The sequence below is a fragment of the Triticum dicoccoides genome, chromosome 6B (assembly GCF_002162155.2).
Source record: "Triticum dicoccoides isolate Atlit2015 ecotype Zavitan chromosome 6B, WEW_v2.0, whole genome shotgun sequence".
NCBI lineage: Eukaryota > Viridiplantae > Streptophyta > Magnoliopsida > Poales > Poaceae > Triticum > Triticum dicoccoides.
This window is the reverse complement of record NC_041391.1, coordinates 434,719,342-434,730,582: the sequence shown is the minus strand read 5'-3', so window position 1 is coordinate 434,730,582 and position 11,241 is coordinate 434,719,342. Positions and strand designations below refer to the sequence as shown.

General features: G+C 44.8%; 1 protein-coding gene, 1 long non-coding RNA gene and 1 pseudogene across 2 annotated transcripts; 1 reads left to right on the top strand and 2 right to left on the bottom strand.

The window, feature by feature from the left end:
* Positions 1-1,862: 1,862 nt before the first annotated feature.
* LOC119325180 lies at positions 1,863-5,086 on the bottom strand. The gene is made up of 3 exons (XR_005157373.1): positions 4,947-5,086; positions 2,795-2,949; positions 1,863-1,966 (listed from the first exon to the last, which is right to left on the bottom strand). It is a non-coding gene; the product is annotated as an uncharacterized LOC119325180 (long non-coding RNA).
* On the top strand, positions 3,946-6,244 carry LOC119325179 (protein FLOWERING LOCUS T-like). Its single transcript, XM_037598930.1, has 4 exons — positions 3,946-4,151; positions 4,953-5,014; positions 5,097-5,137; positions 5,623-6,244. Exons 1-4 carry the CDS (start codon positions 3,960-3,962, stop codon positions 5,850-5,852), a joined length of 525 nt encoding a protein of 174 aa, XP_037454827.1. The 5' UTR covers positions 3,946-3,959; the 3' UTR covers positions 5,853-6,244.
* A 1,790-nt stretch (positions 6,245-8,034) lies between these two features.
* On the bottom strand, positions 8,035-11,006 carry LOC119321179 (annotated as a pseudogene).
* Positions 11,007-11,241: the final 235 nt, after the last annotated feature.

Below are 11,241 nucleotides of genomic sequence, written 5' to 3'. Positions count from 1 at the left end.
CATAAATGGATAAAAACGGATGTATCTAGAATTAAAATACATCTAGATACATTCATTTCTCCGACAAGTATTTCCGGACGGAGGAAGTACTTGTATATGATTTAAAATTTAAAAACAATCGCCCGAGGGAGGTATAGGCGACCCCATACCTCTCCCTCTTTGCCGCTGGCAGCTATAGTCTCCGAGTAGCTTAACTCTTCAAGTGCGGTGCTAGTTGTTTCCCGAAGGATTCCCCAGTACATGCCCAGATTCTGCGTGATCGGTTCAACTCTCAAGGCATGGCAGCCTACGAAACCATCAAGAGAAAACAAAATTGCTGGCACTACCCTAGAGCCAACGAAAAAAATAGCTAGGCAGTGGCAGTGGTAGATGACGCATGTGTGCTGCTGTAGTACATTACCAATATTGCCACCAAATAATCTTAGTCGTCGTCTCGCTGCCTTGATCAGTTACTCGTGTGCCATGTCCGATTTCTCACAACATAGTAAACAGATTTGCCACGCCAGAGGCCCAGAGTCCCTACCTATCTTCACGTAGTATTCATAGACGGTGTGATCAACTGATGATTGCCTATGGCTTTTCTCTATGAGAGCAGAGCCAGAAGGCAGCAGAATCCAACTTTTCAGCAGCCACCAACGGAAGAACGCAGCAGTCAAGCAATATCCAGATTTTTCCCAAAATCCAAAACCTCACAGGATTATTATTTTTCCTTTTCTGGAAGTTTTCCCCTCCATATCGATGTCTGTTTCATGTAATTCCAAGCTGGAAGTATCTCTGTCAAATGCCCATGTCTGTACTTGGGTAGCCCATGTGATGTCCATCATTCTCCGCCGAGTTCGATGCACTATTCAGGTTCCTGGACCAATGGGATATGCCCACGTGAAGGGCGGCACTGCTTTATTCTTTGGTCAAGGATCAAGACCGTGTAGCCACAAAACAAACCAAAAGGCAATCCACATATTCCATCAACTTTAAGGTTCATCATCTTATAACTAAACTCTTTGCCATTCTTTGTTTGGACGCACTCAATTGAAATTTAGGCCTGAGAAATAACACCATGCACAATTGAAATTTATTACCTTTGAACTCAGGTGCGGTGGTACTTCTCTAATCAAATATAATAAGGCTTCTCTTTCTAGCTTTTGGAAATTGCTTATGATTTTTTATTCATAAACAGTTCGAACTTAGTAGAACTAAAACCGAGTACATGATGTGCGGTTTCAGTACTACTAGCTGTGAGGAGGAGGAGGTTAGCCTTGATGGCCAGGTGGTACCTCGGAAGGACACCTTTCGGTATTTGGGGTCAATGTTGCAGGAGGATGAGGGTATTGATGAAGATGTGAACCATCGAATCAAAGCCGGATGGATGAAGTGGCGCCAAGCTTCTGGCATTCTCTGTGACAAAAGAGTGCCACAAAAGCTAAAAGGCAAGTTCTACAGGACGGCGGTTCGACCCGCAATGTTGTATGGCGCGGAGTGTTGGCCGACTAAAAGGCGACATGTTCAACAGTTAGGTGTGGCGGAGATGCGTATGTTGAGATGGATGTGTGGCCACACGAGGAAGGATCGAGTCCGGAATGATGATATACGAGATAGAGTTGGGGTAGCACCAATTGAGGAGAAGCTTGTCCAACATCGTTTGAGATGGTTTGGGCATATTCAGCGCAGGCCTCCAGAAGCTCCAGTGCATAGCGGGCGGCTAAAGCGTGCGGAGAATGTCAAGAGAGGGCGGGGTCGACCGATTTTGACATGGGAGGAGTCCCTTAAGAGAGACCTGAAGGATTGGAGTATCGACAAAGAGCTAGCTATGGACAGGGGTGCGTGGAAGCTTGCTATCCATGTGCCAGAGCCATGAGTTGGTTGCGAGATCTTATGGGTTTCACCTCTAGCCTACCCCAACTTGCTTGGGACTAAAGGCTTTGTTGTTGTTGTTGTTGTAAACAGTTCGAACTTGTGAAGCTGAAACCTACAGAATGCAACAGTATCAGGCGAATGAAGTCCACATAAACTTTTATCTGAAGTACAGGAATAAAATTAGATTATATGGTCCCCTACTAGTCAAGATCAATGTAGACCTTATCTAACACACCTTTGCCTCATCTTTTATCTGAAGTCCGTATAAGCTGACATATACAGTTTTCTTTTAAGACAAAAGACCAGCAACTGAAGAAGAATCTTTTGCAAATGATATTCCATCACACAGTTGGAATGGCATATACGCCAAAGAACAAACAAACTTCTACAAGTATTCACAGAACATATATTGAGGTAATGAGATCGAATGCTCGAACATCCTATTCCATCAAATAAACTACTAAATAGGTGACAATTAATATGGATCGGAGGGAGTAGAATATAAAACATGAATTTAAGTAGAATGTGCTTGTGTGGATGTATTTGCGACACATGCATATTAAACATCAGAAGAATAACTTTCAAATGAATCATTTAGGTATGATATGGAGGTTTTTCAACTTCAGTCGATTGTACTATGATAGACTCTGAGCAATACTACTTCCACTTAATTATTAGATCGTTTATTTTCCTAAAATAATGAAAGACCTACAGAATGGTTAAAAAATAGTACAACTCCAGAAGGTAAGGCGTACATTTATGAGTACTACATGCATATTTCCCAAATGCAGCATGATCTAGGATAACATTATACTGTGCCAACAAAACAAAGGCCAGTAAGATTTTAAGGAAGCAAAAGCAAATGAATCAGTGCTTTACATTTATGAGTTCCAAAAAAAATATCATTTTGTTATAGAATAAGGTGAAAAGCTAATGTTACCTTTGTCCACAATCTACGTTGGTAAATCAGAAGAGATCTTAAAAGTGCTGCGCTGCCAACACATGACTTTAGCTCTTTCAACAGCTTTGAGGAGAGAGGCATCCAGTTTGTTTCTAGTGTTTGATCCATAAGCAAGACTCGAGGAGGACTACTGGCTGACAGAATAGAGAGGCAGTTTCAGTGGCAAGTCTACGGCAATAATTAATTGAGTTAAAAGAAGACTAAAGTTAATTTTACTTTTTGCGGAACTAAAGTTAATATATTTGAAAACAATAAGTTCCTGTTATAAACTTTTTGTTGGACGAACTGGAAATGATTTCAATTTCAGTTCATGGCATGCAATGGAATAGACCATACACCTGTACCACAGATTAGCATCTCAAGCATTACAAGCGCTATCCAGGGGTATCAAGGTTATTATCAGAGCAGAAGACAGCAAAAAAAAAAGGATAGATTCTTCAGGAATACCCCCTACAACTTTTTAACATCGCAGTATAATATTCTCATCCCACCATGCTTACACTTCTTCTGACGGAACACCATGCTTACACTAATTAATAAACCTCTTAGTTACTCATCTTACTTACAGCTAAACAATACAATCTACAAAACATAATCGTCATTTAGCATTTGACATGTTACAAGCCAGCGAGGGGTGGGATGGGGGACTCACCCAAACACTAAGCTTAAACTGTGTTTGAAGGGAAAAGGTGTACATAAAGAGGGTGGGAAAGTTTATAGCTGAAAACAAAGAACATAATGCATCAGTCTGGGAGATAAGTCAAAAGGCAATCCCCTTTTCGGTAGGGGCACCTATTTGTTAGGCTCTAGGTATAGGGAATAAGAGAGTGCGATTACATCAGATTTTATTCACCTACGTGGAATGGTAGCGAGCACTTCTTCTATTGGTGTAGGCCCGGAGGGTGGACAGCCCTAAATATTTCAAGTGACGGCAACCCATATCATTGTTTGCAGTTTAAAGATACCATAGCGAACAGAAGTAATAGTTTCGGTCGTCACGAATGGCTCAGCATCTAGGGCTGAGAGTATATATAGAGCACAGGCCTGCACCGCTCACTTCACCCAAGTGCACACTTCGAGGCCAAGTTAGCTCCTCTCGAGCAATAGTACTTAATCTCCTCGACACCACCAATTGTAGATTGCCATGTCAAGGGATCCACTTGTTGTAGGCAATGTAGTTGGAGATATCTTGGACCCATTTATCAAATCAGCATCACTCAAAGTCTTATACAACAATAGGGAGCTGACTAATGGATCTGAGCTCAAGCCTTCACAAGTAGTCAATGAGCCACGGATCGAGATTGCTGGGCGTGACATGAGAAACCTTTACACTTTGGTGAGTTCATAACTCCTGTCTACCTCATTTGACAATTGAATATGATTGGAAATTAAGCTTTCTGCCTTTAACCAAACAAAACAGTGATTACTGCAACTCAAGTGGCTATGTCAGGTCAAGGTTATTATTATTATGTCAGGTCACCGGTTTTTTCTCTAAAATATCACGCTGTAAGATAACATTTAAAAGCTGTAAGAGTACACCCATTAAACTGGAAGGCAAGAATCTTCACTCTTAAGATTTAAAAGCTGTCTTTGTTGCGTGAGAAAGACCTTTTGCAGTTCTATATTTTATTTTAAATATATCCTATAATGGTGTTCGAATTGCTTTCGCTACTGTCAGCACATGTACCAGCACCTTTGCATGTAAAATCAAAGTTATACACATTGGTCTAGATTCGCAATAGGAACATGGAACCACGACGGTTACTTCCAGCAATGCATGTTATATGTTGTGATTTGTGAAGATCCATGTACTTTGCTGGCCAACTTAAGATGGTTCAGAAATAGCACCGAGAAACTAAAATTTGATTACATTCATTACACTTCATTTTGTCTAAGAAGACAAAAACATTAAACAATTGGATAGCTCAGATCCGAAGCATCAAATTATACAAGCTTAGTAATTTAGAAGAACAATGAAATTGCCATCACATAAGACAAGCAATAAATCAATCGTAGCAAACATTTCAAAGACATATGCATACACAATTCACCATCATTTTTACTTGATTGAATTATTTATATAATGAGAGCTCCAGTTTATGCTTGTAACAACGAACGATGACAAACTTACCAATAGGTGATGGTGGATCCTGACTCACCAAGTCCAAGCAATCCAACCAAAAGAGAATATCTTCATTGGTAAGACCTGAAACACTTGCAATGAATGATTCTAAATATCAAATCATAAACTGTTTCTTACAGTTCTGAGCATTTCACACAGGTTGGTGACAGACATTCCAGAATCAACAGATGCAAGCTATGGTGGGTTATTCCCTTCCTTTTGCATATTGTTTCCACGATTTAAATGTTTCTAAGTACTGAATAGACATTTATACTATACCTACCTTCCGGGAGTCCTGATGATGTCCACACCTAGTTTGTATTGACAAAGAACAAAATAAAATGAAAATACTACTTACCTGTAGAGTAAAGATCGACAGTTCATCACTATTGAAATGGTGTGCAAAATATAACTATATTACTCACCATAGACTAGCAATCTAACACAATAGGTAGCATATATTTCTGACTTCCACATTTATTAATTCTAGAGATTTATTCAAATGACTGGCTTAAGTTTGTATAATCTGGCAGCCAGTCTGCAGTATATATCATTTGGGCAGATAAAGGTGAATTTGAACCTTGTAACACCATTGAGATTCTACACTGAACCCAACAAAATGTTTGTAAGCCAAGGCACAATATTGCATAACTTGCTCTGAAAAGTTATAAAAAATACATTTCAGGAAACGAGATAGTCAACTACGAAAGTCCAAAGCCAACAGCAGGAATACATCGCTTTGTCTTTGTGATTTTCCGCCAATCTGTCCAGCAGACAATTTATGCACCAGGATGGAGACCAAATTTCAACTCAAGGGACTTCTCAGCACTTTACAGTCTAGGCCCACCTGTGGCTGCAGTATTCTTCAACTGCCAAAGGGAGACCGGATGCGGTGGCAGACGATACATTAGATGACAACTGGGATAACTGCATTCCAACTCTGCAAAAATGAGGGTGAATTAAATGATGATGCATAAGACCAGGCGCTCCAGATGGGCGTTGTGTATGGTGCAGCGTAATGTAGTTTAATTCCTAGAGTACTTTATCTCATGTACAGGCACTGACTATGGTGTCCAAAATACCATGTAACAAATCTCAGCCACTGCTCCATCTCTTCTTCCTTGATGAGGAAAGGTTAAAGTTGATGTAAAATAGGGCAATGAGAGTAAAGATCTCTCATGTTTCCTAAACACTATTAGATTTTACGCCAATAAATGATAAACTGCAGATTGCCTGTGCAAGAAAGGCAGTGCAGTGAAAACTGTAAGGTCCCACAGCCACAGGTTACTGGTGTCATAGTGCTAGAAGTCTTTTTCCTCACCTGACCCCAATGATTAATCCAATGAGGATTTATGCTGATGACCTCACTGAGAATCAGAATTCAGAACCCTCTCCCCCATCCACCAGTCATGCTCTCAGATTCCACCAACACCAGCAAAGATAATCTGCGTAGAAGCAGATCATTAAAGGCATAAATCCAAATAGCCCTGGCATGTTAGTGCAATCCTGGTCAGATTATGCTCCGGAACTGATCAAGAAAACCAAATTAGTGTGGTCACTTTTCCTGCCTGCCTTTGATAGACACGCTTAGCAGGAGCAGGAAGGGAATCAGGTACCTGAATGACAACAGAGAATATGACCATCTGAACAGCTAAAGCCTGGCTTTGAATGAAGTCCTACACAAAATGCATCTGCTTTTGCCATGACATGATAAGATAAAGGAGAGCTATCTGTTTCCAATTTTCAAGGTGCATCCATATTGTGGCAGCTTCTCTGTTATACCAGAACTGGCATCACACTTCCCACAGCATAGGCATAAAATGCTTGTCAGAGTCGGTCAGTGGCAGTGGAGGTCTGGCAGAGCCACAGCCCGGCAAGCCGCCTGAACCCCACTGAAACTGTACAGGAGAGCAAGGACTCAACATGGAGCTTGCACGGGCAAACACTGAACAACGCAATTCCAACTATACATTACTCTTGCATTACATTGAGCACCTTCTACAGTCTACAAGGGCGGTGAGGTGCACAGAGAAATGGCTTACCCCAGACGAGGAGGTGAGGAAGAACATATGGCCGTTGCTGCATGTCAATCATGTCTTCAATGTTTGGTGCACGCTCTTCTTGCCTTCATTGTTGCAGGCCTGCAGCACAACCTCCATGGCGGGCATGTCCTGTGACCAGCTAGAAATGTATTCAAACACAATAAATATGTACGAGAAACCTTAATAAAGGGACTGAAAGAAAACATGACCTAACCATCTAATCGGTGCTTAGGGAGTGAAACTGTGGAAGTGCTAGCTTTCATTTCTTTAGCCCTTATGATCAAAATTGCTAAGTCAGGCCAAATGCTGGGCACAAGCTGGGGCACAGGGGCTAAGGGTTGTTCTGCCCGCCTCCTGGGATGTCCATTGATCGGGCGCATGGCCCTTGTAACTCTCACCTCCTAGGAGGATTGTACGTTCCCATCTTTTCAATGCAATAAAACGCAAAGATCCTTTGCGTTTTCTCGAAAAAAAGGCCTCTTTGATTCACATCAAAAGCATAGAAATGAGAAAATTATCATGTAATCTTGAATCTCCACAAAAAACTATGTCTGATCGCCCCATAGAAAAATCATTGAAACCATTCCTAGAAATTTCAGTCAATGATTTTTCCTTTGAAATTGAGTACAGAAACCCTGTAGAAAAAATTCCAATGGAATACAGCCGTACAAAGCACAGCAGGTTATACATATAGCTACCTACTTTTTTCACAAATACGCAAGAGCTTGTGTATCTTTTCATTGATAGGAGTGAGAACATTACAAAATGATGCAGGACATCATGCAACACATGCACTAGAAGGCGCGAGCATGAAGCCCAGAGCAGGGGGGATGGGGTGCTCAGCCCAGGCACATAAATCGCAGAAGGTAATAGACGTGGCTAGCTACAACCATACAAATCGCAGCAGGTTATACATGTAGCTGAATTTCTTAGAGCCTTGCAATGCATTACCTCCGTCCCAAATTAGATGTACTAGTGTTAGGTACATCCGTATCTAGACAAATCTAAGACAACTAATTTGGGAAGGAGGGAGTAGAACATAGAGGAGATTCAAATAAGAAAATGTGTAGCTTGTTGACCATAAAGTAAACCGTAATTACATCAAGGAGAAGCAAATTCGATTAACAGAAATTACAGGTTGCTTCCCCTTCTGGCAGCAAACAGTAATATTAGCCCTGAATTTTGCTGTGGATTCCTCAATCTGGTCTCTTCATCCATCTACCCTATAAAAAGTGATACCAGAGCAAAATTAGATAGAGATGCATTCTGTCACAGATTATACGCGTGCTCTTACTGACTTAATATTGCATTAGGTATTCCTAAGTCAGGATTCTTTTGGAGAGAAACGCACATCAAGTGATGCGAACTGGAGTAGTTGTAAACTATGAAACTGACTGAAATCTCTTTCTTATTTTCAGTAAGAAAAGTACCTGTTCTATGCAAATGTGCAATTGATGCCTGCTAAACTCAGTGCGACCTTCTTCCGTCGCTTGGCTAGCAAAAGATCATGTTCTGTTTACCTATTGTCCAAGGTAACATTGTGTCAAACCTTGTCTCATTGACCCCTGACCATCCCGGCATGTCAATGTCAACGGGCCTACGAAAGGCAGACGGCTACTCTGGAATGTTTATCTGACGTGTTCCAACCCAACGAAGAAGGCACAACCGCGGCCAGAGGAAATGCACCAAAGATGTCAGCCCCTGTTGTGGCATTCTGACAGATTAGAACCTTGGCTGAGCTAATCTCCTTTGCGACTGGCGAATTTGATCCTAGAAACGACTGCCTGAAGAAAGTTGACAGTATCTCAAATTGGCAAGGCCGCTGCACGAGTGACATTTCTCTGGCAACCGGTGTCTTCAGGTGCGGCAGTGGCACACTTCCTCTTGGTCTGCCTCTGCGTGCCTGCAATGGAGCTCGCACCCGTCGAGCACCTTCCTGGACTCCTCAAGCGCCTTGGCGATCCCCTCGGGAGACTTTAAAAAATAAAATACTCGGGAGACTTGAAGAGGAAGGTTGCGTACCCACAGAACTGCCCGGTTGCGTGGTCGGCGACGAGGGATCCTGCCTCGATCTCTCCGAACTCGGAGAAGAACCTCCTCAGCTCGTCGATCCACTAAGAGCTTGCGGCCCGTGCCTCCGGGGGAAGGGCCGGCGGGACCGACCGAGGCGAACTGGCAGGCAACGGGGCGGCCCCCGACGCGCTTGGAGGAGTCCGCGATGGCGCGGCGGCGGGATGAGCATCGGCGGAGGATGATGAAGCCATAGCCGCGGCAGCGGCCGGTGGCGCGTTCAGCGACGGCGTGGCACCCATCGAGGACCCCAAAGGGGACGAAGGCGGCGGCTAGCGCGGCGGAGGTGCCGCTGGGGCTGAGGACGTGGATGTAGAGGCGGCGATGCGCGGCGTCGGAGGTCGCCGAGGTGGCGAGGCGGGAGAGCAGGGTGGCATCTCGGAGGCAGACCTGGACCAGGAGGTCAAGGAGCTCGTCCCTACTGAACGGCTCAGGAAGCCCCTCGATGATTTCCTCCTCCTTGCACTCATCGGCCGCCGGCAGTGGTGGGTTCGTCGCGGAGTTCGTTCTTCCCCTTGTCCTAGGGTTCCTCTCCGGCCATTTGTGGCTCGGCTTGCCCCACCCACAAATTGCCCTGCTCCGGGGGATTTGGGGGATTACGGCGGGAGCGGCGTCTTCCGGCGAGATCTCTTTTCCAGCAGGCAGTCCCGGCCTCCCGGGATTTTTTTTTCTTTTTATATTACTCGGTAATTACCTTGAAACTTGCAACGAAACATAAATACTCTAGTGGCTCAACACTGATTACATGAAATGTAGTACATCCTCAAAATTCAAAAGGTTCATACGCACATTCTCCAAATTTTGTTTTAACGAAATGCAGTTAACTTAATTATTCATCTAAATCACTCTTCTTCTTCATCATCATCTATCATCTTTGCCAAAAAATAAAAATAGAAAAGAATCATTTCTATCTAATACCCCTATAAAACACGAAGTGCGGAGATCCAAATACATCAGATCCGTCCGTACAACAAATCCTACGATACATGACGCTTCAATCTTTAGCGCTAATTGCAATTAGCGCTAAACCTCCCGAGCGCACGTCTCCCGCAACCGCCGCCCAGCACGTCGTTCGCGCGGCCCCTCGCTTCTCACCGCCCTACTAAAACACGTCTTCGTCTAATCTCTCCGCGCTCATCACAGCCACCTCTCCGGTCAAATAGCAACGGCATGCACGACCCACACCCCTCCCCGCCGTCTCCCAACGTCGCCCTCCCCTGTGCCCCATCAACTATCCATCGCCGCCTACCCCATGACCTCCTCGCTCGCAGCTTGCTTGCCCTCTAAACGCGTTATCCTTAAAAAAGACCACACCCATGTCGAGGCTCAACTGCCGCTGTGATCCGGGAGAGGAACCATTGCCTCGCACTGCTGAGGCCGGTTCTGGAGCACTGGTGCCACTACCACTCCTCCTCGACACACCACCATGATCCGCGTTGTGATGCGACTCGAGCCGGCGGGAACCACCACGCCGTCCGCAATAGGCGTCGTTGGCATGCCACCGGAGGCCCGATCTGGGCGAGAGGAACCACCGCCTCGCTGCTTCGATGCCGCGTCAGGATCCGCTGGCTCGGATCCACGGATGTTCCTCCTCCGGTTAGCCGTGCCAGAGCCCTCCTCCGCTGGTTAGCCGTGCTAGAGCCCTCCTCCTCCCTTCTCTTTCCTCTCCTCACTAATCTCTCTTCCTCTCTCTGTTCCCGTGTTGCAGGACACCATGGCCATGGACCAAGCTCCGCCAGACCTTCCCTCGTGACTGTCGGCCTTCCTCTGGACCAGACCGACGACGGCGACTCCCGGGTCTGCCCCGCCGCCATTCGTTTTCGCCTTGCCTAGCCGCACTGCGCATCCGGACCACCTCCCCAGACAGCGTTGCCGTCGTCCCCAAGGCGGCGCCGGTCTCGGGCGCGTCGCAGGAGGTGTCGTTGTCAACGTCCATGTCGTCATCTGGCTGGGCCATCGAGGATCTCCTGCAGTTCTCCATACGGACACCGATCGTCTATCACAAATCAATCAGGTGAACCTTTAAATCAAATCAATCTAGTGATTTTTTTGGTGTGTTATCAATCAGCTTCCATGGGAAGTAGTAACGTTGGAGGGATCCTCACGTTTCCATTTTTCGGTGCTAATCGGTCAAATCTCTGTTTGACATGGTAACTTATGAGCACTCGTACCCTGCAGCGTCAAAGGAATAC